A 24,113-nucleotide genomic window follows, 5' to 3' on the forward strand; every position below is an offset into this window, starting at 1 on the left:
ATCAGTAGAAGCACGATGGCCCCTAGTACGTACGTACGCCTACTCCCGACAGCCCAGGGCTTGAGACACTAACATCCCCCCACTGAAGCGCCACCTCAAGACCGCCGACCGATCGTGATTTCAGGGCCCTCAGGCGTCGGCAAAGGGACGCCAATTCAGAAATTGTTCCATGCACACCCTGACACCTTCACAACAACCATATCACATACAACTCGCAAGCCACGAGTCGGTGAAGTCGATGGTGTAACTTACTTCTACATCTCTCCCACGCTTGTTTTAGCGGTCATTACTACGGCACGAGCAAGCAGACCATTGCGGACCAGACGGCAAAAGGATTAGTAATCGTGTTGGATATAGATGTGCAAGGCGTCAAGCAAGTGAAAGCGAGCCCCGACATTGATGCGCGCTATGTTTTTATTAAGCCTCCAAGTTTTGAGAAGCTCGAGGCAAGGCTCAGGAGTCGTGGAACGGAAAGGGAAGAAGATGTGCTGAAGAGGTTGGTGCGCGCAAAAGTTGAATTAAAATATGCTAATACTCTAGATATTTTTGACATCATCGTTGTCAATGATGACCTTGAATGGGCATATCGGGAGCTTGAAGAATATGTATTTAGGTAGATATTACGGGTATAGAATATTTCAAGATGGGGACACTAGAACTCTCCGGGGACCATAGTGAATTCAACGCGACGTAGAAGAGAAATTACGGTAATACTATCCAGTAAGATGCAATAAAAAGAAGAAGAAGATAAATGTGCACTGACCGCGAATCGAACGCGGGGCCCATCGATGGCAACGATGGATTTTACCACTAAACCACCAGTGCCTTTCTTACCTTTCGGCTTACCCGAACGAAAATTTTTATCGGAATTTAGACATATATAGCACGTTAAAATGCCCACAAAAACAAGATTTATCCTTCCTAGCGCTTGTTCATAACGCAGCAATTGATTTCAACACACCTAAAGTCCACGATAGTAAATTAATCCAATACCACCTAACTCCCCTTTACAAGTTAATCCCGCAATGGCGGACAATCTAGACGATGCAAATGTCGCATCCCCCATGCCTCCGCAAGCCCCGCCTTCGCCACCGCTGTCGTCATCACCGTCACCAACAGCGACGTATGTGAAACCCCAGCCTCGACCACCAAAATCGCCAGCGCACTCAGCGCAAATCCGTGTGCAGAACCGGCGACGCGAGTATCTTGAGCGAAATCCTAAGTATTTTGAATCGCTCGAACATGAGCTTGCAGGTGAGTCTTCATTCAATCTGTCAATTTACCTAAAGGCGCTGTTTTTGTTTCATTTCTCATTTCAGCTTATCCGGATGCGCGTATATATATTCACTCCCATTTATTATCTCGATGCATAGTTTTATCTTAATCCATTTTTATTTCTATTCCGTTGATTCCATACAGCTAACACACTCTAGATCCACTCCTCTACGACGCATTAATACGGCGTTTTCAATCGCCCGAAGAGCGCGAAAAAGAAGGACGCGTTAAGGGGTACTCCCGGGTCCTCGAAGTGGACCTCCTCCGCGGCGAAGCCAAGCTCGCGCAACTCACATCCGCATCTTTCGCCTCCTCAATCAACGTTCCCAGGCAATCAGAACCCTCAGCAACAGGGGAAGGGCAATCACAGTCTTGGATCCCGAAGTCAGCGACCGAGGACGCGGACCCGTTTATTCGGGAATACGCTATCGGCGGTGATGGACTTGGGGATGGGGGAAGTAAGAGGAGTTGTGAGGGATCGGGGATTAAAGGATTGCCCCGACACCCTGAGACGAAGGAGGAGGGTCGGGAAAGATGGGATGATTTTTTGAGAAGGCGGTTTGTGCTTGGGCGCGATGATGATTTTGATTACCAGACTATAGATGAGAATGATGATCTAGATGTAATGGAGCGGCGTGAGCAGGAGGATGCGTGGTTTGATGATGAGGATCCCGGTTGGGCTAGTGATTCTGCTGGGGACCAAGGAGGAGGAGATAAGTTCGTGGGACAGAGGGAGCTTGAAGGAGAGACGGGGGTTCAGGACTTCTGAGCGGCCATCGGTTCTAGCTGTGTGTACTACGAGAAAGGGTTGGAAGGGGCGTCCTGAGAGCTAGTCACCCATGCAATGGCTCTGGGTTCTCGCGCCGTATACTTGCGACTCGAGGGTAGTTGAGGTAGGGCGCTCGTCCCCGGTTCAATGTATTAGCCCCAAGGTGATATTTGCCCATAATCTTAAGGCCCGGTATATACCTAATTCTGCGGGGGTAGCTGCTAATGTCACAATGAGGGTGTCACCAGGCCGGGGCAAAGAAGAGAGTATGGGTATAGGCGCTTCTCATCGGCAGGAAGCACAAAGGCATTAGTCGCACCATATTCGCTTATCTGGAAATGCAGAAATACGGCAGAAAGATGACTCGTCATCCGCATGGGTTTGTATCACCCAAAAGCAAGACGTCCATCTTTCGAAGCAAAAATCAAGATCGTCATGTTACTACTTAAAACATACATACGCGTACACACTGACCTAACCTAACGCCGAATTTTCATTTTCCTCAGTTTCACCTAGTCCACATCGGGGACGGGAAGATGGTCAACCAGCTTCAAGTTTAATCCTAGCTGCTTAATAGCCTTCACCGCAAGGTCATCCCTCAGCTTATCCGTCTGAGCTTGTGTCGTCAAAATGAAATCTTGTACCAATAACAAGCCTCCTTCTGGATAGTCATATTCCTTCGCGATCGCCGCGTCGGCGGTGGTGAAGTCGATAGTAAGCGCCTCTTTAGCACCAAATACAGCGTCCGACTTCTCATACTTATCACCACGTACGTAGAGTGCCCTAATTTGTCGGGTACGTTAGTTTTAGCTGTAGGTAGCACAGAGTGGAGAGACATGCCACACCCCCGTCAAAGAGCAGCAACACAATAGAGATCTTCCCCAGAAATTGAAAGATGAGCAGACAAAGGGGGGTACACGACTTACGTAACTAAGTTATCCCACCCATCCTTTTGGAAAATAAAGTGCAGATGTGCGGGTCTCCAGCAATGCCTTCCCATCTTCTCCAGTAACTTACCCACGGGGCCGTCGTGGGGAATCGGGTAGCTAACGGGTCGAATACCCTTGAACCAGAAGCGGCCCTTTTCGTCGCTAATCATAACACACCGCTCACTCGGCCCATCGCGATCGGCATGCTGCACATCATAGTGGCCGGAGCTATCCGTCTCCCAGATATCGATCTTGACGCCAGGAACCGGATTTCCCTTGGTGTCTTTGACTGTGCATATGCAAAGCAGGGGTTCTCCCTGAGGATCATTCGACATATTGGCGCCAATATCCAGCGTGGGCGCGTCGTGGGTGTGGAAGGGCCCGAGGAGTGACCCCTCGGTAGAATTTGGTGGCTTCGGGTGGTTTATGCCGTCTACCAGCATGGAAAGACCTAGCGTATCGGAGAGTAAAATGAATTCCTGAATTGTGTTAGTGGATTGGTTCTTTTCTCGACGCTAGATAAAGGCGTACATACGTGGCGCACATCGCTGCTGATTTGTCCGGTCTGCACGAGGAAATTGAGGCCTATCATCCACTCTTCTGAGCTCAGTCGCGTCTCACGAGCGAAGTCGTGCACGTGTTGCACCAATCGCTCCATGATATACCTAAGGCGAGGATTTGGACATTGTGAGTTGATCAGTTTTGTGGTCTCTGTGATGTTCTCGAGGGTCAAGCCCTCGATAGAAGGTAGCTGTGGTGGCGCAGAACCCATGGTGATTTATCAGATGAAAACTTGAGGTACAGAGTGGAAGTGTCTTAGTTGGTTAAAAGTCTGAACTGGAGGGTATCTATGAGAAGAGAAATTGACGAATATTTGAATTCGAAATCATTATACCCTTATACTCTAAACAAAGGTGCTCGAGATCTCAAGAACTCGTCACCGATTTTTTATGTAATTCTCAGTCATCAGCAAGTACCGCTTTGTAGTATTGAGGAGTCTCGGTTTCCGGCAGTTAATGACCGGGATACTGGGTAGGTAAAACGGTTGTTGGTGGGGAGAAGATTGACCCTAAACAACCTAAACAATCTAAACAACATCCAAGTAGCATCATGCCACTAGCTACATAGGTAGCTATACCTCGAGGCCTTTCCAGATTCTACTTGGCTAGCATGATCAAGCTGAACACAAGTACTTTCTTCCGCTTCTGGAATTGAAAACTTACTCCAATCATGACGAGCTCCAACAGACATGCAAGTACAATCAAACGCCACAAAAACGCTGTATGACCTGTATTACAAAGAATAAACGCATGATATAGTTTCAGTAGTCATGATTTACTAAGGCCCTATTTTCTTTTTGGAGAGAGTCGTGTATCGTGTATCGTCAATTAGAAATGTTAGATGTGGGGGAAACAAAGCTAGGGATGGGAAAAAGAGGGGCAAAAGGGGGAACGGAGAAGAAGAAATGCGGAGAAGGTTTCGTCACGTTGGTCAATTAATAGTTCCATCTGTTCCATCTTTCTCCAATCATCCCCGTTACATTTCCAATTTGGAGACAAGGTTATACCTAGGTAGAGATTCCCCCCTATACGGCCCGCTTTACGATTAACTCCGAGCTCAACTCCGACCCAGGAATGGGAAACCGAACCGAGAAGACCGGGCGAGCTAGATCCTAGCTACCTAGGGTAGTAGCTCAAAAAAATATGTTTGTCATTTAGACCTCGTGGTTGGTTCTTCTTTCCTCTCCCCCGTATCCTTTTGTTTTCTATCACGACGGCCTCCAATCTCCAATTCAACCGGTCGAGCGGTTACGCACGATGAGCAAATGTGTTGCGTATCATCGGACACGGAACAGAAAAACGAGAAATCAGAGCATCGCTCGCGTCGAATTCCAAGCCGAAGCGACGCCTTCGAGATTAATAATGGTAAATAGGTCGTACCGAATGCGACCAACGTGACACATACTCGAGTTCACCGATCGCTTTGTTCCGTTACACAAATACAGTTGTTGTCATATCTTCCTCGGGTACTACTTGTTCATCGATCATCTCGCATGTGGAATCAAACTTCAATGTAGCAGCCGACTTGGAGTTTGCGCCTCGCGTTGAGACTAGAGTTGCTTCTTTATGTCTGTTGGTTCTATCCCATACAGTGACTCGTATTTTTTCTGCCTTACATAGGAAAAGTATGGTCTTATTGGAATACCATCGTGGGAACTCTTTACCAAAGGGGCTGCGCGCTTCAAGACGTCATTTTTCTACGTAAAGGGACTGCGTAAAATCAAAACTTGTTTTTTATTTTTATTTTTTTAATTAAATCCTCTATCAGATGATTAATAAGTACAGATTTACCATGCAACAAAGAGACCGTGGCGCATTTCATACGTGCTGATTGATCATCCGTGTAGGTTCGGCCAATTTCAGGACCACCCCTCGGACCAATCAAGCACATATAAGACATGAGAGTTCCAACAGAGTACCTTAGGTAGGTATATGTATTAACCCCTAATACCTAGGTACATCGTATACATATCCAGTATATAGGCAGTGCTCCCTATACCACCGAGGACAATATCATTAGGACGAACATAGTATTTAGGATACTATCTACAATGTGCATATTGTCAGTGGTATAAGGGCCGATACTGACTGATTCAGCTTAGGCAAATACTGATATGCTTTCAAGAATGATTACATAGGGCGGGATGACCGATGGCTTGGCTATTTGCCCTTATTGAAGGACATGATAGTATTGTATGGATGCCCAACAAACCCCAGTTGAGCCTCCAATTTGAGCCTAATGCCCTACGTCAACTATTAGATTGTTATAAAGCTGCACAGCCCTGTGTCCTTCCAATAGTCCATACGATCACCCGCCTGCTACTGCATTTTATGCAAGCGCACTTTTGTCAATACATGTATTACGCACGAGACCATATGTTAATGCATGCGATGAATATCCGTCAGCGTCCCTTGAATTTTATATGTTTCAAGATGATGTGCGCCTCACGTGACAATAACCAATTTATTCATCCATTAATTGGCCTATCCGACTGGTCAATACCTAAGTTACCTAATCTCAGATCAATCACAACATGCGATTCGCCTCACTTCAGCCTCAAGATTTGATAGCCTATTTAGATGAAACTAACATTATTACAATTGCCAATCTAGTCCGTTCTTACGCATACTAAGTGAGAAGTTCCTTTAAAGTTTTGATCCTGCCTGCAACATAGCCGCAGCCACAAGCTTATTACTTCACATATTACATGGAGTTTGTACGACGTCCACCTAATTGAAACGCCAATAGCCTATAGCAAGTGCAATTCTCAGGTGAGAGTTACCAAATCCAACCAGAATAATCAAGTGTTCTAGAAGAAATTGTAAAAACTCATCGTACACAATCCACTTTTTGTGTTTGTATTTGAAAAGTCACATAACAACTTTATACGGTGGTGCAAGGACAACGAATAATAATTAGTTAGGTGGCTAGGCGGAATCACTTAGTGGAAGCTGAGATCACGTAAGACTCAAGGAAATTCGATTACAAGGAAACTAGCTAGAAACAAAACAGTACAGCAAACACTATTCCTACACTTAATAAAACAACCAAAACTGCGGCAAGGTATAATCAAGAAAAAATGACCGTCCCAATAACAGAATGCCTCCTTTTTTTTTCAAACTTTTCCTATTTTCCCCTTTTTTTAATATCCTATTTTTAGAACTTTTCTATATTCCACTCTCCTGCCAAAAGAAGATGCCGCCGGCGCCAACAATGACCGGGTGGTCTTCTATTTCTAACTGTGTATTTCGGCATGAATTGCCGCCAAGAGGTAAAGCAAGTCTATAGCCACCCGGGAAAATCCAAAAACAGTCGAGGAAATTCGATTGACTTGTACATTATATACGTAGATGTGCCGTCGAACATCGTAGGTTACCGCAAACTTTAAAGAGTAGTAGAAGCTCATCAAGGCCTGAGGACTCGTTAGATAATCAGCCTTAAAATCTCTAAATATAATATGCAATTTACCTTACTCGAGTTTGCAATTGCCGCACCGGTAGTGATCGTTACAATGAACACATGCCGGCGTTAAAATGATGGTCATTGGCCCATAACGGCATGAGCAACAATACCAAAACTGGGGAGGTGGTGGCGGAGATGTTGGCTTTGAGCTGTGTTTGCTCGAGGTTGAGATCTCTTGAGAAGTCGGCATTTTTTGAATTGTCGGCGGATGTCTTGAGGATGCTTGCGGATGGTATCTAGGTGATCTATGAAGACTCTGAGTTGATGGGAAGGTAGATGTCGTTTATATATTGTGTGAGTGCGATGAGTGTTGCATACGCCTTTACACTACGATCTTCTAAAGATTTTATAGTACTCTATTTTCCCCTATGCGAATTCTCTTAACGTAATTCAGGGCATCCTCAAAAGTCACGCCCATCAACACAGCCGGAGGCTCACTTGATGGCCAATCTGAGCGCCTAAGTAGAAATCGAGGTGGTCATTTTGTGTAGAGCGTGGCAGTTCTATTATAGAGTAGGACAACCCAGAGTTGAAACAATGGCGGTCGTAGGTACCAATTATTTGAGACTTCAACCATTCGGTAAAGCCAAACTTGAACACCATCAAGGACAGCGCCACTACGTGGTGAATGACACTCGTCCCTATCTAGGTATTGATTCATATCTGCTGACAACTTCGCCATATTGCCGCCATATATCTGCCTGTGCTGATACAAGAATTGCCCAATGTATTTTGTCGGCGTGAAATGTCTTGTTAAACCATGGAGTAACCGTGTGGCCATCATCAAACCCAGGATAGATACCAGCCGGTTCTGTGTAATGGACAGCATAGGCAGCATAGGCATAACTAGGCATACGGCTCGGCCCCAGACAAACGTGACCTAAGTGATATATTAAAATTAATCACTAGAGAGAAGAGTCAAGGACGACGAACGTACCTTAACGAGTAAAGTTTGTAGAAAATAAAAATCACATGCAGAGGAAAATTACCTAGTGCATTGGGTAAGAGACAGCATTGATTCGATAAGACTCATTCGCCTTGCATTATCTATTCTCCGACGCGCAACACTCCGAATGTAAATTCCCTATTCCCCCTTCGATGACATGGATTTTCTTTTCCCGATAGATGATCAAGTATACATAGCCACACATTCGGAGGCACTAGGGGTAAAATGCCCTGTATGCTGTGTCTACCTGCCCCTCAGTTACCAACTCGGCCAAATCCGAGGCAGTCCAGGCTTTTAATGAGAACTTCTTCACTCATCTGTGACTTTGATTGTGGATCGTATAATTATAATTTGGAGCGCGTGGCCTTTGTTCGCATTTCAACATGGTGTTGCTAATACCAAGCTAAGCACCTAAGTACTTAGTGGCGGAGTCGCGCGGGTTGCCGACTACCAAGCGAGGAATAGGAAAAATAATAATAATAATTTAACGAACGAACGTCGTTGAAGGAGGACAATCCGGACAAACATGGAAAGGCAATGGCTATAATAAATTTACCATAGCCCTCGCTAGGCGAATTTGCTGAATTGATCCGCTCTGCATTTTGGTGAGCAACAAATGTAAAAACCACAACCCACTTGGCATACAACGTTACGTCGGTGAATATAAAACGTCGCCCATTCACCGAAATTCTGATGAAACTCGGCAAGAAACAGAAAACCATACTTTTATCGATCGCTCTAGTTAACGGAATGGATATTGTCCTCCTCAACCGCGGACTGAAGGGCCCACTATTTTGGGCGGCGGATCATAGAAACATTGAACTATGCTAATAGATGAGAAGAGACATATCTAATGACTTAGAAAATTAGTCCAATACTGATTTATTCGTGAAAAGAAAAAAGAACCTACGTTTTATATACTTGGCAGTCTTGAATCATCAAAATTTGGTGAAAAGATAATTGAACCGCGCATTCGAGCAACAATTGGCGAATGAGTATCTTGAAGCATGTGTCTTGATTGAAGGGATGATAAATTGTGTTTGGATTGATTTGAGAGGTGCCATTTGTTCCATGGAGAGTATCGATCACACTTTGAATATCTGACGGGAAATGGCTAGCATTTATAAGAAGTCTTTCTGGCTGTCTGAGGTCAGTTTGGAGTCGCTTCCGAAGAGCCTCAATTTGAGCCGCAAAGTCTCCCTACCCCAAAGTACACAGTCCGGGATATAGATTGAGCTCCCCTTAAACCCGGCGCCCAGGCTATGAGGCTCTTTTGAAGCCTCCAACTCAAGCATACCAAGACAAACCCCCCCTGCAGGACACTCTAGTCGAATGAACATCGCCGAATATAACTGCCCGCTTACAACTCATCGGTATATAACATGCAGCTACACATAAAAAGAGCCTACAAGATGCCTTTTTGATGCAGTGATAAGCGAAATTGGCAATCGGGAAAAACTCACCAGGCTTATAACATCCCTTCCCATACCCCTATTTTCCCTGACACCCTAACCTCGAGAGTGATGCAGGTAACATCCATGGAAGCGGCATCGCTAAGCAGAACCTACAATTGGTCGATCGTTTTGAATGGGCTAAGTTGGAGGTGGTGATACATGATTATCATATCATAACATGCCACCGTGGAGGAGCAGCCGATGTCAGTTAGGAAAACTAACATTCGGTATCGGGAGGCATAGTGTCAAGTCCCACGTAAGTAGTTTGCTGGTACTAGGTAAGGGGCCACGCCATTCTTGGGTATCGCTTCAACTAATTGTCTTGGATGATAGGTTTTTCCACTTCACCCCTCCATGCCATCTAAGACGTCAATAAAACGCGAAGGGTGGTCGGGGAAGACCCTTGCCATTTCTCCAACTTCGGTTACAAACCCTTTTCGTCATGCAGCCCATCGAGATTCTGGATGCTTCTGCAACTGGAAACTGGCTAGGTGTAGCTATCAGCAGTTATACATGTACGAGCTAGGAAACGTATGCCGTCAGTTCGGACACTCAAGAAGGGGGCCTGGTTTGAGTGTTTCTCAATCTATTCGTCGGCGATATTTATTAGGCGCACTTATATATGGACTGGTTAGCATTAAGCATATAACCTTCTAGTCTCGCATCTTCTCGTTGCATTGGTTGGCTTGGTTTTCGTTCGCAAGGCTGGTCAAAATTGCGCAAGCAGGCAAGGGCCATAGGAACAACTAATGAAATCGCTCAGTGAGAGATATATAAGATATCGCTGGGTAAATCCTCGATGTTTTGTTTCGAGCGGTAGAATGTGTATTCTACTGATTGATTTTCTTGTGTCGCTTCAAATACAGTTAGGGTGATAGACCAATGATATTTCGTGAATGGTTAGCGGCCTGCCTAAAGAGGCAACCCCTCGTGTAACTTTGCAGTCTTAAAAATCAACATGTTACTAAGTATTGCGTACCTAATTCCGCGAAACCCCTAGAAAATAAGGAAGGCATACTGTATTGAACATAAATGCCTTTAGAAATTGGATATCTCGGCGTCAATTTGAGGTGTCTGGACGAGCAATCTTCAATACGCCTACGACTATGGCTGTAAAGATGGTGATGGCGGCGTTGGTTCGCTCATAAGCTTCATGTGGCATCCTCCAACCCCATTCTAGGCCATATATGATAGCGAAAATCCCTCAATCCACCTAAATTACCACTCTCTAGGTGACTCTAGGTAAAATAGAACTGATATACCGGTATGTAACTGGTAATATCAAAGCAACAGGCTGACTTCGCCTACCAGTAGGCGTGTAGAGGTTGCAGGGCTGGTCGTTATTGTAATGCTGGGGTGCGACGGGGCTAACGCGTCCTGCCTTCTACTATTGATCAGTCGGTATACACCACGGCGGCGTTTAACTGATCTAGTCACTCCTTAAACTTAAGTGGGCAGAAGAGATTTGATATACTTGGAACAGTAGCCAAAGCTCGCAGTATTGGCTGTTCTCAAGCATCTTGAGCGCCTCGCCCACGTGGTGTAACTACCTAGGTGCCCGTGTTATTGATGTGATCCTGTCAGCCCGTATATACTTACATATGCTCAGTAAAGTATCAATGCATTGGCATGGGTCGATTTCTCGTCGCGTGGTACGAAAATCTATTGAGTAAACACACATCCTAGGTTGGAAGGCCACTCCTCAGCCTGTCAAGGGCTAGCCGACTATCTCGCGAGCTGCGGTTTGATGCACAAACAGGTAGATAGGTATCTGATCGATGGATGGTTGAATCGACTCGCCGCCTTCCCTCAATATGGTGATTGCATAAAAGCCACTGTTTCAGAGAATGTAGATGGCCGAACATTTTATGATATCTGATTATTTAGACGAACTTAGGCTCGGTTCGCTCGGGCTGATATTTGGCCAATTTTGACCCCATCGCACTCTTTTACTCTTCCTAGTTGATTGGGAAGGAAGGATGTAGAGAAGCGCAGGTTGAACATGGTGTAGAAACCAAACGATAATTGTCAGGGTTAAATGATGGGGTGGCTTGCAGTTATATGCAGCTCTTTTTTACTATTAAGCTCGGATCAATACCCGGAAATGAAAGGATCTGCCATACTGTGCTGCGTACCTGTACTTATAATATACGACTGGCTACATCTTCTCCGCCATGTTCGTCGCTCTCGGGTTGCTGCATGTCTATGGCTTACCGGACGGCCCCTGTCCGCGCCTATAGTTCAATGCCCCTCTCGTACGGTTCTGACACGGAATCCATCCGCGACAACTGCGAATATAGCCACGCCTATTCTTATGCACTTTGCGCCGATATGCGGGAGTTATTTGCTAGTAGAATGAGGATGCACACTCGTCGGTCGCTCGAGGTTGTGCGAAAACCACAATGACATTGTTCGAGTTTTCTAATAGAGGCGTTAATCTAGTCGAACCTACCAAGCGGTGCTGATAAGTACGGTAGGTAATAATTCTTGTTTTTCAGATCTAACTCTCACTTAAGAAAATTAGTAGTCTCTAGAATAATCTAAGAAGGGCGATACGTGTATCTAACCACCCCTTAGGTAGCTGTCCGCTGAACATATTTCTGTGGCGTTTTCATATGCGGGAAAGAAAAAGCAATAAAGCCATGAATCCATCCGACCAATAGCGAGTTAATACTCTTCGAAAAGATTGAACATTGAATTATGAGGAATAGAAATACTATGTATCTATTGGAAAGCTGGCCTCTTCAATAGATGTAACCATTGGCCACCTATTTAATAACCTTAATCGTTGCTACCTACCTGATAGGAGTTACGATGGAGGCTAGAATTTGAATGCCGGCGGGGAACTGAAATTGAAATGGAAATGGAATTAATATCTTAGGTAGTACGGATGTCGGATGTCGGACAATGCTGCTTAGCACGTTGTCTACAGATGGAAAGGGCTACTTCCCAAATAAGGGATCGTGAAACAGGGGTGGTTAGGGTACCTAGGTAATTGGAAGTTCCTGTGCTTTCACCGCAATCTTAAGAATTTCTTCATACCCTCAACATTTATCGATTGTATTTATCTCGTTTATCTGTCAAGTCGGGAAATGTAGCTTCACTCACCTTTGCGCGTTGCTGTCATTGCTTTTTACCTATACCAAATCCTCGTTCTTTGTGCTTCTCGAGGTTACCTGCAATAATATATCCGTCACTTAAAAATCAACATTCAATTGGCTGAATTCGTCGTATCTCTAATTTCAATAAGCCGACCGGATCCTTCTACAGTGCTTCATTCCGAGATTCAGTGTTCCTTTGCAGCGTATATATCTGAGATTGAATACCCCTCATCATTCTCACCCACATGCTTCTTGAGATTGGAATCTTATCTTGAGAGTCAATCATCTTCCTGGAATACAAATTGCCAACCAGATTACCGGGACAAACGGGAGACATCTGGGGGCACTGAGGAGGAGAGGAGGAGAGTTCGCTAGATTCCGCTAGGTCCTCTCTTTTTTTTGCCCCGGTTTTATTTTGTTCACGGGATAAGATTAAAATCCCACCAGACGAGCCAGGCTAAAAAGTCCAGGACCAGCACCAAGCCTAACGAGGAGTTCTAGACTGGTTTCCTGCATGGGTGGATCGCTCATGATATCATCGCATTCATCGGACCCGTCCCAAGCAACCTGACCATCTGCAGGTGCTGCACATACGGCCCGGTTACCAATAAAACCAAGCCTCCCATCTGCGTTATTATTTGTTCGTTGAATCCATTGAAACCCCCAATCACCCATCAACCGGCCGTTCTCAAGAATACTGGGGTTTGTGGCCCGTCGCGCGGTGTATAGCGCTATAGCGCCTCCGGGGTAGACCGCAAAGCGTTGTATGACGACTTTCTCTTGTCTTCCCGAGTCTCCAGACAATCACCCCTAACCCCACTAAAGCCCCGCGAGACTCGCCGTGGCGTTCACGTTGTCCGACACCTTTAAAGCCTGGCGCTTCAGCGCCAGAGCTGAAGATGATCCCCCGTCGATCTACGCTGCAGCATCGCATACAGATAAAAGCGACAACGACGACGATAATACTTCTTCTGAAACCAAGAAGGGCCGACAAAGCGATAAGGCGACAGGTCAACCTTCACTTACACTTATCCGTGTTTTCTCGGTAGTCTTTCTCATCCTTGTACTGGTAAGTTTCTCTTCGGAGTGAGCGCATGTTGATTTTTTTTTTTCTCTTTCCTTATAGCCCCACGGGCTATACATACAGTACCTACTAGGTAGTACCAACGGCCCTATTATCTTCGGGGGGTACCTTGCCTAGGTTGCGTCGCCTTACGTCTTTACATCTTTACGTCCATACAACGTATACGCATCCCCGGGCCCCGCATCAATTGAATTTTTGACGCAATTGGTTTTGATCTTTTGCTAACTTAACTCGTCTGCCCCTCCGAACTTATAGACCGCGCAACTTTTTCTCACAAACGTCAAATCTCAATACTCTCGTATCCTTACATCTCCTCCTTTCTCTCGCATCATCTCTTCACCTCCTGCTGTTGTAATACAAGAACCTATCTGCGAGTCTCCTCAACCTTTCCCCACTGCTCCGCCCGTATCACGCGCACCTACAATGGCGCTCGCCGAAGAGACGAAGCGCATCGCTGCGCAATTCGAATATACGGACGAAGATGTAAACAGAGGAGTGCAAGAGTTCCTCCGCCAAATGAGTATGGTTCTGCACTAGACAAAATTCCAAACCTTGACTAACCCGCGCACAGATGAGGGATTAGAACAGGATGGCACGAGTTTAAGCCAAATCCCTACCTACGTCACTGGTGTCCCTAATGGTACCGAGAAAGTACGTTGAGCAACAAATATTTACCAATCACTTAACTTACATGAAAATAGGGGTTATACTTAGCAGTCGACCTTGGAGGGACGAACTTTCGCGTCTGCTCTATCCACTTGAACGGCGACACTACCTTTAACCTCACATACAGCAAAGTTGCAATCCCGAAGGAATTAATGGTTGCAGAACAAGCTAGCGACCTATTCGGATTCCTAGCTAAGCAGATCGAACTATTCCTCAGGACACATCATGAAGACCATTTCGAAGCGCACGTTCGCCGGCGGCAGACTGTTAGCACCCCAGAAGGCTACCGAGACGAACAAATATTCCGACTGGGTTTCACTTTTAGTTTCCCAGTGCAGCAGTTTGGCATCAATAAGGGTACTTTAATGAGGTGGACGAAGGGTTTTGACATTCCGGATGCGATTGGCAAGGACGTGTGTGCCTTGCTCCAACAAGAGATCGATAGACTCCACCTCCCCGTGAAAGTGGCTGCTCTGGTGAATGATACTGTCGGCACGCTCATGGCTCGTTCTTACACTTCGCCGGGAAAGACAGCCACTCTTCTAGGTGCCATTTTTGGAACGGGTACCAATGGCGCCTACGTCGAGAAGGTTACCAACATAAAGAAGCCTGTCAATGGCGACTACGACAAGTCAACAGGGCTGATGGTCATAAATACCGAGTGGGGTTCCTTTGACAACCAACTCAACATATTACCCAACACCTCTTACGACATAGAATTGGATAAGAAGAGTGTGAACCCGGGTGTCCAGATGTTCGAGAAGCGAGTATCCGGCATGTTCCTTGGCGAAATCGTTCGTCTGGTAATTGTCGATATGCTCAAGAACACTGACATCTCGCTATTCCGCGACGAAAACTCCAGCCATAACGACTGGGTATCAACAACTACCATCGACCCGGAATCCGGTCTATTCAAGCAATGGGGTCTTGACAGTTCAATAATGTCGATTGCAGCGGCCGACAACACGCCAGACTTTTCCCCTCTTCGCCAAGAACTTGAGAAGCAACTACGTATATACGCGGCTTCGCTAGAAGATGCGCTAGCGTTCAAGAGTGTGGCATACGCCGTCGGGCGCCGGGCCGCCAGATTGTCCGCCGTAGCCCTCGGTGCGATCGTCCTCCAAAGCGGCGAGCTTAACAAATCAACCGATGAGCCGATCGACATTGGTGTCGACGGCAGTCTCGTAGAACACTACCCGTTCTTCCGGGACATGATCTACGAGGCCCTTGGTGCGATCGAAGGTATCGGACCAGAGGGTGCTAAGCGGATCCGCATCGGTATTGCTAAGGATGGTAGCGGTGTTGGCGCCGCTTTGATCGCGCTTGTTGCGGCGAATATGGAGAAGAAGGGTGTTGTTGACTACTTGAACCATTTCAAGAATGGTATCGTGCAGAAGGTCGCGAATGCGATTCCCGGGAATGGGGAGGCAACTACGATAATATGACGAGATGAAAGGAAGTGAAAGAAATAAACGAAACGTATTGATGTAACCTATTACAATCATGACCTAATGCAATAGATATTATGACCACTCATCCCATGTACCCTACCCATCTTTATTGATATTGAGTGGTGGGCAGTTGTGGGGTAGGTTCGGATCAAGTATCAAGGTCTAGAGAAGCGTTCATTGGACTATTTGACTGTTAGTAGTCTATTCCGAACTACCGGGACCTGTTGGTACCAATATCTATAACTACAACGAATATAAATATGTTCAATAAAAGAAAACTTTATATATGATAAAATAATGTTGTTTTGTCTAATTATTCATTATCACTGGACCACCAGGCTTCCCTCCCATCTATGATAATACTATCAGCTCTATAGACATACTACGACTTAGCTCTACTTAATTCCTCCGTATAATGGCGATCCAAACCATACCCGTAAATATTTACATATAATCCCGGCTCCTTTGCCTTGCCTTGCCGTATCGTCTCGTTTCCGTATCTCAGGATTCGAATTTTTCGTACTCTCGATGTTCTCAGGCGCCTACGCACTCAACCCTTACTTCCCAAATGCCGCAGCCGGGTAAGCCCGATCCCTCTTCTTCCGCGGCGCAGAGCTACTACTCCGCGAACTCGCACCACTAGGCGGACCTCCTCCCAATACACCCGCATGCATATCAGCCGGTAGATCATTCCACTCAGTCTCCGGCCGCGCGTTCTGGAACGACATCCCCGGACTGCGAAGAGGAGACAGTGGTGAGGGTCCATTACTCCTAGGCGGCGGAGCCGTGCTCGTAGTCGCTAAGACCGGTGGTGTGGGGAGATTCGCTGCTGCTGCCGTTGTGCTTGGGGGTATAGAAGTCGTTGAAGCTATACCGTTGAGGTCGGTAGCGGTGGTAGCGGTGGAGGAGTTGGGATCGATCTGCCGCCTTACAATCCACGCACTATCCGGCCGCAACTTGAAATAATACCCCGGCACCGCACCGCCATGCTTCGCGAACCCGCGCGCTAGATACCAGCGCAGTCCATCCGCGTTATCAGTCCACACATGTGCATACACGTCGCTACATGCGAACGGGCTTGCTGCTGCTAGTGCTGCGACTTCATCCAATAATGCTGCTGCGAGACCTAAGCGGCGGTATGGAGAGAGTAGGACTAGGGATTGGATGTACAGCGCATTGGGTTGAGCGCCGGGACTTGTGGGCTCGTTGGGTTTGCGGGAGGTTGGGTGGAAAGGAGAGGGTTCGGGACGGCAGACTAGACCCCCTATTACTTTTGGCGCGGCGGTTGAATTGTCGTCGGTCCAGAGGAGTACGCGGCTGAAGGCGCCGGAGGAGAGGGGGTCGGAGAGCCGCGCGTAGAAGGAGTCTGGGTAGTTGACTGGGAGGAGTAGGGCGGTTATGCGGCGGAGGGCGGGGATGTGTTCGGGTAGGATGGGGGATATTGTCGCTTGTGGGTGGAGGGAGGACGGTCTTGGTGAAGATATTGGCGGTGGTGGCCCATTTTGTTCAGTCGTTGTAGCTGCTGGCGGAAGTGGTGCGGGAGGAGTGGCAGCAGCTTGTGTTCGAAACGCTGCGGGGGGTGGAGCGTAAGTTGGCGATTTGGGCTGGAAGAAATTCCGAATTGAAGACTGTTGCGCCTTTATGTTTGCCGAAGGGAGAGACATGATTTGTTTTTCCATCAAGTTAATACGTTTTTGTAACTATGATTCCTGTTGTCAGCTAGAAGAGAAGAGTCTTGCCATCTGATATTCCCATGAGACCACGTATATAGTATAAAGAAGTAAACGAATTAAGTTTGGAAATTCCAAGGTTCGGTGTCCAATGGCAATGGATCCATTTTAGGTAGGTCGATGCCGGACCGCGTTAAGTACCTCGCGTGATGGATGCAGGTATGTACATGTACAGAGCATTCTAACTTACTTAGGATAGATACATCTTGTTCCACCCAACGAGAAAAAAAAGAAAAGGGCAAAAAAAGAATTAAACATGGGGCTTGGCGATTATCGATAGCCCCACTATGGACAATTTGCACCTCTAATTTCAGGTACAACCAGCGCTGTATGTAACCTAACCAACTATTATACCTCATCCAATTACTTAATTTTATAAGGAGTTAAGTCATTTTTATCTCCAGGCTACATGTAGAAAAGAGCAAATTACAGATTATCACGTCATAATAAAGCTGCAAGTAGATAGTAAAAAAGGAACAACATGAATTCTACTAGTAGAATAATTAATTATCTCAAAACTAACAGCCTCATCTATTAGTTCCAATCTCTAAGTATCCACCAAATGTAAATATTTAAAGGTACGTGCTCAGGTACCGCGTGGTATTACGTAGCGCACCTGAAAAAAAGATCCGGGACCCTTCCTATCCACTAATGCATGGTCTCTCCAGTGGATTGATTCGCTATTGCGGCTAAGTTTAGGTAGCCTGTACGACGCTTATCAGGCTTACCGGTCAAAAATTCAGCCTCCGGTTAGGTACAGATGGTATTACCATCCAGAAGGGAACATTCTCCTGATTTCTCATTCCCGCCCCTGCGAGTGAATCGTGATTACGAGATCTCGAAGGGAAAAGGAAAGGGAGAAGCGAAAAATAATAATTTCAAAGTTAAAGAAATTGTTCAATAAGCGACTTCGGTATATTTATATTTAAACGCCGACCGAACAATAATCATTATTGAAGATTAAATGTTCCTACCTAGTCGGAAGCAAGAGGGAATCCAACAAACTCTAAACTCCAACAAATTTAGGGGTTTTCAGTACCTATTCCAGCTATTCCACCAGCTATCTTAAGGAGTGGATACCGAGTTTACTTCGAACTTACCTTGAACTTCTCCCTACCTCTTACTTTTTTTAATATTTCCAATCCTCAATCCATCATTTCCATTCACTCCTTTTAAATTTCCTATTCGCATAATTCATCAGATCACAGATATCACTTTTTAATTCATCGTCTTGTTGTTACCAATCAACCACATCGAGATTCTCTACAGACGGCTATAGTGAGCATTCACCATGGCCTCCACCACCAACGGCAAGGCTGGAGTTATCAAAGCTTCCGAAGATGCTGGTAGCATGGACAAGCTCGTAAGTCGCCAGTATACTTGACTTATGATTTCATGTTCTAGTTCAGCTGTAACAAAGCTCAACGAATTCATTCAGCTGACCATGTGATCTTACAGGCGCATGCCGTACTTGATGATCTACTCTACAACATAGTGCACGACCTATTAATGAAGACACATCGAGACGAGAAGATCGCCCGTGCAGCAACAGCCGCCATTCGAGTCGAAAAGTTGGCCGCCGATACTTCAGATTCTTCTGCCCCCGACGCCCGACCGGACGTAAAAGTCGAGACAGACGCAGCAATCTACGACGAAGGAAAGGTATTATTGAAGGGAAACCCGTTAGCCACCACAAAAGACATAGTCTGCCCGAGATGCCACCTTCCGAGATTACTATACCCTACAGATGGCAAGGGAGCCCGAAAACCCGATCCGAGCATAATATACTGCAAAAAGCATCCGTACATCGAAAAGCCCGGCTACGATATTTACGGTCAGACGTGGGTTGCACAGGGGCCAGGAAGAGGCAAAAAGAAGAAGGATATGGAGAAGAAGCTGGAACAGAATTCAGATTCACAGACACCTACACCCGAAGGAGGAACTGGCGGTGGAGGTGCTGCTTCACGACCTCCGAACATGCTGTCTTTCCCGTCTGCTACATGTAGCAAGTGTAAGAGGTGCATCCTGGTCACCCGGCTAAACAACCACATGGGTTCGTGCATTGGAAATAGCGGACGCAATGCAAGCCGTGCTGCTGCGCAGAAGATCAGTAACGGTAACAACGCGAACGGAAGCGCGGATGGAACTCCACCGTCGAGTCAGAAGGGCACTCCCCACCCGAGTTCAAGAGCAAGCAGTCCCAATAAGAAGAGAGACGGCGACGAGATGGACGATGATGATGAGACCGATAACGACTCGCACAAGAAGAAGAAATTGAAGCCCACGGCCGCGAATGCAGCTAACAAGAAGCTCATTCTTAAGCAGAAGGGCGCGTCAGGCACTAAGAAGGAGAAGGTGAAGACAGGCTCCTCGCTCGTCGTGGAACAAAAAGTGGACGACGATGATGCCGAGGGATCTACGGTTGAAGTTGCGCCTAAGAAAAAGGTCACAAAAGTTCCGAGTCCAGCGAAGAAGTTGAAGCTGGGTGCTTCAAAACCGCTGCTCTCATCACCGATGTCTAAAAGCAATGGAAAGACATCAGCTCCTAGTGGCGGAGGAGATGATGACCGCGAGTCCGAGAGCTCGGGGACCTTGTCTTCGCCGCCCGTTAATGTATGAACAAGTAATGGTTTATGGTCGAAAAATTAGAGAAATAACGATACCCTTTTCCGTGGCAAAGTACCACAAATTCTAACCGACTGCCCAGAAGTCCGAACGGTCAGTCTTCATTCACCACCCACCGACTTGCAAATTTCGCAGTACGTCGCAACGATGATCACGGCTTTGCATTCAAAAGGTGTTCCGGGGCTATCTTGCCAGCAACAGGGGATTCTAGGCTGCATCAAGTTTTGCATCTGGGCGTCAACAGGAAAACTCGATGAGCAATGTCATCAGCAATTATCAAACTGTGTATCTTTAGAGAGCGCTTCTTTTGCACATATGTAATACATGGCCCTTCGATAGCAATGCCAGGGCGTACATTTGGCATCATCTATTTTATGAAAGTGACGTGTGATTTGGTATCTATATGTAAACCATTGTGCCTTTTTAAGTCCCCCAACGCCGGCCCATGCAAATACCATCCCCTCTCGTGGTAGCGGAAACATCACCCTCGTGACATGCCTCCTAGATGCCTACCACCTTGGCCAATTAGAAATACCTAAGTATCAAGCCGTTTCATCATCCTCAAACACCCTCGCCTTAATAATCTTAACCTCCTCCACCGGCTTATCCCCCGGCCCCGTCTTCACCATCCCCATACGCTTCAACACCGCCAACCCACTCCTCACGCGTCCAAAAATAGTATGTTTTCCATCCAACCAAGGTGTCGGCGCTAGTGTTAGGAAAAACTGCGATCCGTTTGTATCCTTTCCCGCGTTTGCCATTGATAGGATACCGGCTCCTGTGTGGCGTAAATCGGGTGCGATCTCGTCGGCGAATGTATCGCCGTAGATGGAGGACCCGCCGCGTCCGGTACCGGTTGGGTCCCCGGTTTGTACCATGAAGTTGGGGATTATTCGGTGGAAGGGACAGTTGTCGTAGTACCCGCGCTGCGCGAGGGTGCGGAAGTTGGTGCAGGTTTGGGGGGCGTGGGTTGTGTAGAGTTCGACTGTTATTACGCCCTGGGAAGTGTTAATTTGAAGGCATTCGAGGGAACAGATTGAGGGAGGGGGGTGGGGAGGATATACCATGGAGGTCTCTAAGGCTACATTTGTCGTCATCTTGGGCAATTGATTACAAGCGCTTCGCTGAGGTATGGGAATGATCTCAATTGAAGCTATTGAAGTACCTAGGTTGGTGTCTACAGCAGTATTGAAGCTCTAAAGCTCCCTGTAAATTTCGAAGTTGGAGGGGCAACAACTCGAGATTGCGATACTATCTAACATGTAATTACCAGTATTTCTTAAGATATGCCCCGTCATGTGCATAAGCCACATCGAAACTTGTAAGAGGCTTCCACGTACTGAACCTAACCCAGTCTAAACAATACATCTACATCCGTCACGAATACCATTTTTATAAGTCAGTGTATGAGTTGGGAAACATCCAATATTCCTTCTTTTTGATGGCAATAGCCTAGCTACTAGACGACATCCGACGTTTCATCTAGACGTAGATGAGGTGGACACGTCTAAAACCACTGACCTCCATTCACTGGATACCACATTCACGAATGGTATTTTAGAGCTTGCGCACTCATCCCGTTCAGCAATTAATGGTTGATTGCCAGGCAGCTCTCTACTATCTATGAAAATTCGATAATCTATTTGGCATTATCAGCAAGCACTGCCAAAAAAATTATTGGGTTTGCTTCACAACGGTATTATTGCGCAACTGCGATTCAAGAGCCAGTCTTTTGATACCTACCTAGGTATATATCTAACACCCTGCATCTTGAAATTTCCTTCCAGTCTTCACATACACATGTGAGGAACCATGGCGAGCAACAATTCAACTCTTCTCGCAGCCAGCGAGATTTCCGCCACCAATATGATCGAGTTTTCAGAAGCCGATTTAACCTTCTCGGAGAAACTCGCCACTTTACCAACCGTCCTATGGGAGAACAGCGACATGTTCGTTCTCGAAGGACGCATCATATTTGCTGCAATGACATGCATTTACATTGCATCTTATGCCTCTCTTCGTCGACCTCCGTCCGCTCAATCTCCCAAGAAAGGCAAAAAGGGAGCCCGGAAGGAAGACCAAGATGAAGAGGATCAGATTATCCATGGCCTAGAACCTTCCGATGCCATCCTCATGCCTCTAATGGCTGGTGTGGTCCTCGTGGGACTCTACTATTTGATCAAGTGGCTTGAGGATCCGGACATTCTCAATAAGATCCTCCGATTTTATTTTTCCGCCCTTTCGCTAGCGAGTTCAGGAAAGCTCTTTGCCGATACACTACATTCCTTGACATCCTTCGTCTTTCCTACGGTATGGGTTGCTAAGGATGGCAAGATTTGGCATATCGACTCTGCGAAAAGAAGCCATTGGTCTAAAACTAGCGATTCTTTAGAACAAGTGTGGGATGATAAGAAAAGAACCCCCTTTCCAGGTCGCTGGTCCGAATCAAGCATATCCGATGCGAAGAACTCTCTACTGTGGGAGGTACGCCATCTACTCCGGGAGCAATGGACTGTCCGTACCGCAATCCACGGCATTATGCACGAGACGGTCAAAGTCAAGTTCAACGATATCCTTGGCATTGTGCTTGCTGTTGTAGCGAATGTAATCTACTACACGACAAACTCGACTCTTCTATCGAATATCATGGGCTACTCCTTCTCATACACTGGTATCATCCTGATGTCCCCGACCACCTTCACTACCGGCACCGGCCTCCTTTTCGGGCTGTTCCTCTACGACATTTACATGGTCTTTTACACGTAAGTCTATTTTCACATGCCTTTCGTCCACTCTACTAACGGATGATATAGTCCTTATATGGTAACAGTCGCGACAAAGCTTGACGTTCCGATAAAACTGGTCTTCGAAGGGCCCAAGAAGGGTAGTATGCTTGGTTTGGGCGACATTGTTCTCCCCGGTATCTTCATCGCACTATGTCTTCGCTTCGATCATTACCTATATTACCACAAGCAACGCAAACTCGTCCCAGTGGAGCTAAAATCTGAGGACGAATCTTCGGGCCAACTTGTTACGAATACCGAAACGCAGCGTATGGTAGTGAAACCGGATTATGTCAATCCTCAAGGACAGTGGGGCGATCGGTTCTGGAGCACAAGTCTTCGCAAGACATTTTCGCCGGATGCTACGCCCGCGTTGAAGGCCTCGGCATTTCCCAAGACGTATTTCTACGCCGCCATGGTTGGATACTTCTTTGCTATGATTGCGACCCTAGCAATGCTTTTCGTCTTTCGCCATGCGCAACCGGCATTGCTATACCTTGTCCCCGGCGTTGTGTGCGCAGTTTGGTTTACAGGATTAGTAAGAGGGGAGCTTCGTGAGATGTGGACCTACACCGAGGATGGCAAACTAGACACTACAGATACCATCGTGCAAGTCGATGGGAATGGAAACGTCATTGATGTTATCAGCGACAAGAAGGACGGGAAGAGTGATGATAAGAGCAAGGAAGAACAGAAGACTCTAACTGATGGCAAATCATCTAACAAAGACACCTCTTCGGCGGGCCAAGCAGATGAGAAAAAGCCTGACGGGAATCACACAGAGCCTGAGCGCAAGCTCGAATTTAAGAAAAAGGACGGTGGATATCCCGTCTTCCTCTTCTCAATCGAAGCCCCGCCTCCTAAGAGGAGTGCGGATTCATAAATGGGGATGAGTTACGCTTGATAGAGGTGGTCGCATTAATTCGCTTGAAGGGTTAGGGCATTCTGCTGGTTAGATGGTAGATTAGACTTAGTTCAGCGAAGAGTGGCAAGCTCAGCGTAATATCAAATAAGTTCTTGCAGTCAGAGTATGAATGTATCGTGAAGCTAACGGATTGACCACCATTCCCCGCGGGAAGTTCCGAACCTCCTAGCTAGATTCACCGACACATTCAGCCATCGCCTCAAACTAATGCCCTAAGGAAGCTATCGTCAGTATGGTATATCCTCAAAGATGTATATAAATTGAGTTGTTGACATGGCATCCTATCGGCAGCTCTACGCCCACTGAGTCATTTTCTACTACATCGGAAGTCACCAAGGCCATGGGGTGATAT

The 24,113-nt window shown here is 46.6% G+C and overlaps 9 protein-coding genes and 1 non-coding gene across 10 annotated transcripts; 5 read left to right on the plus strand and 5 right to left on the minus strand.

The window, feature by feature from the left end:
• Positions 1 to 15: 15 nt before the first annotated feature.
• Positions 16 to 617, plus strand: F4822DRAFT_425242 (guanylate kinase; the record flags this gene model as incomplete). Its single annotated transcript, XM_051460301.1, has 3 exons — positions 16 to 25; positions 89 to 243; positions 309 to 617. 3 exons carry the CDS (start codon positions 16 to 18, stop codon positions 615 to 617), a joined length of 474 nt encoding a protein of 157 aa, XP_051317798.1.
• A 137-nt stretch (positions 618 to 754) lies between these two features.
• F4822DRAFT_t42 lies at positions 755 to 825 on the minus strand. Its single transcript has one exon. It is a non-coding gene; the product is annotated as a tRNA-Gly (tRNA).
• Positions 826 to 845: 20 nt separating this feature from the next.
• Positions 846 to 2,505, plus strand: F4822DRAFT_113746 (coiled-coil domain-containing protein-domain-containing protein). Its single transcript, XM_051452497.1, has 2 exons — positions 846 to 1,254; positions 1,434 to 2,505. Exons 1-2 carry the CDS (start codon positions 1,026 to 1,028, stop codon positions 2,042 to 2,044), a joined length of 840 nt encoding a protein of 279 aa, XP_051317799.1. The 5' UTR covers positions 846 to 1,025; the 3' UTR covers positions 2,045 to 2,505.
• F4822DRAFT_113813 (dioxygenase) lies at positions 2,457 to 4,431 on the minus strand. The gene is made up of 4 exons (XM_051452498.1): positions 4,197 to 4,431; positions 3,509 to 4,138; positions 2,971 to 3,452; positions 2,457 to 2,827 (listed from the first exon to the last, which is right to left on the minus strand). Exons 2-4 carry the CDS (start codon positions 3,743 to 3,745, stop codon positions 2,557 to 2,559), a joined length of 990 nt encoding a protein of 329 aa, XP_051317800.1. The 5' UTR covers positions 3,746 to 4,138; positions 4,197 to 4,431; the 3' UTR covers positions 2,457 to 2,556.
• Positions 4,432 to 6,927: 2,496 nt separating this feature from the next.
• F4822DRAFT_389436 (uncharacterized protein) lies at positions 6,928 to 7,263 on the minus strand. Its single transcript, XM_051456958.1, has 2 exons — positions 7,003 to 7,263; positions 6,928 to 6,946 (listed from the first exon to the last, which is right to left on the minus strand). Exon 1 carries the CDS (start codon positions 7,184 to 7,186, stop codon positions 7,004 to 7,006), a length of 183 nt encoding a protein of 60 aa, XP_051317801.1. The 5' UTR covers positions 7,187 to 7,263; the 3' UTR covers positions 6,928 to 6,946; position 7,003.
• Positions 7,264 to 13,577: 6,314 nt separating this feature from the next.
• F4822DRAFT_113886 (putative glucokinase) lies at positions 13,578 to 15,972 on the plus strand. The gene is made up of 3 exons (XM_051452500.1): positions 13,578 to 14,101; positions 14,153 to 14,232; positions 14,283 to 15,972. The coding sequence occupies exons 1-3, from the start codon at positions 14,005 to 14,007 to the stop codon at positions 15,690 to 15,692; spliced, it is 1,587 nt and encodes a 528-aa protein (XP_051317802.1). The 5' UTR covers positions 13,578 to 14,004; the 3' UTR covers positions 15,693 to 15,972.
• Positions 15,960 to 17,532, minus strand: F4822DRAFT_389448 (uncharacterized protein). Its single transcript, XM_051456959.1, has one exon. The coding sequence runs from the start codon at positions 17,375 to 17,377 to the stop codon at positions 16,256 to 16,258; it is 1,122 nt and encodes a 373-aa protein (XP_051317803.1). The 5' UTR covers positions 17,378 to 17,532; the 3' UTR covers positions 15,960 to 16,255.
• A 683-nt stretch (positions 17,533 to 18,215) lies between these two features.
• F4822DRAFT_389450 (uncharacterized protein) lies at positions 18,216 to 20,422 on the plus strand. Its single transcript, XM_051456960.1, has 2 exons — positions 18,216 to 18,791; positions 18,887 to 20,422. Exons 1-2 carry the CDS (start codon positions 18,720 to 18,722, stop codon positions 20,045 to 20,047), a joined length of 1,233 nt encoding a protein of 410 aa, XP_051317804.1. The 5' UTR covers positions 18,216 to 18,719; the 3' UTR covers positions 20,048 to 20,422.
• On the minus strand, positions 20,423 to 21,326 carry F4822DRAFT_389451 (cyclophilin-like domain-containing protein). The gene is made up of 2 exons (XM_051456961.1): positions 21,118 to 21,326; positions 20,423 to 21,051 (listed from the first exon to the last, which is right to left on the minus strand). Exons 1-2 carry the CDS (start codon positions 21,148 to 21,150, stop codon positions 20,596 to 20,598), a joined length of 489 nt encoding a protein of 162 aa, XP_051317805.1. The 5' UTR covers positions 21,151 to 21,326; the 3' UTR covers positions 20,423 to 20,595.
• A 332-nt stretch (positions 21,327 to 21,658) lies between these two features.
• On the plus strand, positions 21,659 to 23,858 carry F4822DRAFT_389455 (signal peptide peptidase-domain-containing protein). Its single transcript, XM_051456962.1, has 3 exons — positions 21,659 to 21,749; positions 21,801 to 22,815; positions 22,867 to 23,858. Exons 2-3 carry the CDS (start codon positions 21,866 to 21,868, stop codon positions 23,717 to 23,719), a joined length of 1,803 nt encoding a protein of 600 aa, XP_051317806.1. The 5' UTR covers positions 21,659 to 21,749; positions 21,801 to 21,865; the 3' UTR covers positions 23,720 to 23,858.
• Positions 23,859 to 24,113: the final 255 nt, after the last annotated feature.

The sequence above is a fragment of the Hypoxylon trugodes genome (assembly GCF_022578975.1).
Source record: "Hypoxylon trugodes strain CBS 135444 unplaced genomic scaffold F4822scaffold_2, whole genome shotgun sequence".
NCBI lineage: Eukaryota > Fungi > Ascomycota > Sordariomycetes > Xylariales > Hypoxylaceae > Hypoxylon > Hypoxylon trugodes.

Bases quoted from the DNA above. Each gene is read 5' to 3' on its own strand.
- F4822DRAFT_389450 (XM_051456960.1), top strand. From the start codon at position 18,720: ATGGCCTCCACCACCAACGGCAAGGCTGGAGTTATCAAAGCTTCCGAA. The intron at 18,792-18,886 runs GTAAGTCGCCAG...GTGATCTTACAG, and splicing joins CTGGTAGCATGGACAAGCTC to GCGCATGCCGTACTTGATGA.
- F4822DRAFT_389455 (XM_051456962.1), top strand. From the start codon at position 21,866: ATGGCGAGCAACAATTCAACTCTTCTCGCAGCCAGCGAGATTTCCGCC. The intron at 22,816-22,866 runs GTAAGTCTATTT...CGGATGATATAG, and splicing joins ATTTACATGGTCTTTTACAC to TCCTTATATGGTAACAGTCG.
- F4822DRAFT_113813 (XM_051452498.1), bottom strand. From the start codon at position 3,745: ATGGGTTCTGCGCCACCACAGCTACCTTCTATCGAGGGCTTGACCCTC. The intron at 3,453-3,508 runs GTATGTACGCCT...AACACAATTCAG, and splicing joins TCAGCAGCGATGTGCGCCAC to GAATTCATTTTACTCTCCGA. The intron at 2,828-2,970 runs GTAAGTCGTGTA...CCGACAAATTAG, and splicing joins GGGTGGGATAACTTAGTTAC to GGCACTCTACGTACGTGGTG.
- F4822DRAFT_389448 (XM_051456959.1), bottom strand. From the start codon at position 17,377: ATGGAAAAACAAATCATGTCTCTCCCTTCGGCAAACATAAAGGCGCAA.
- F4822DRAFT_113746 (XM_051452497.1), top strand. From the start codon at position 1,026: ATGGCGGACAATCTAGACGATGCAAATGTCGCATCCCCCATGCCTCCG. The intron at 1,255-1,433 runs GTGAGTCTTCAT...AACACACTCTAG, and splicing joins GCTCGAACATGAGCTTGCAG to ATCCACTCCTCTACGACGCA.
- F4822DRAFT_389436 (XM_051456958.1), bottom strand. From the start codon at position 7,186: ATGCCGACTTCTCAAGAGATCTCAACCTCGAGCAAACACAGCTCAAAG.
- F4822DRAFT_389451 (XM_051456961.1), bottom strand. From the start codon at position 21,150: ATGACGACAAATGTAGCCTTAGAGACCTCCATG. The intron at 21,052-21,117 runs GTATATCCTCCC...AACACTTCCCAG, and splicing joins TAGCCTTAGAGACCTCCATG to GGCGTAATAACAGTCGAACT.
- F4822DRAFT_113886 (XM_051452500.1), top strand. From the start codon at position 14,005: ATGGCGCTCGCCGAAGAGACGAAGCGCATCGCTGCGCAATTCGAATAT. The intron at 14,102-14,152 runs GTATGGTTCTGC...ACCCGCGCACAG, and splicing joins AGAGTTCCTCCGCCAAATGA to ATGAGGGATTAGAACAGGAT. The intron at 14,233-14,282 runs GTACGTTGAGCA...ACATGAAAATAG, and splicing joins TCCCTAATGGTACCGAGAAA to GGGTTATACTTAGCAGTCGA.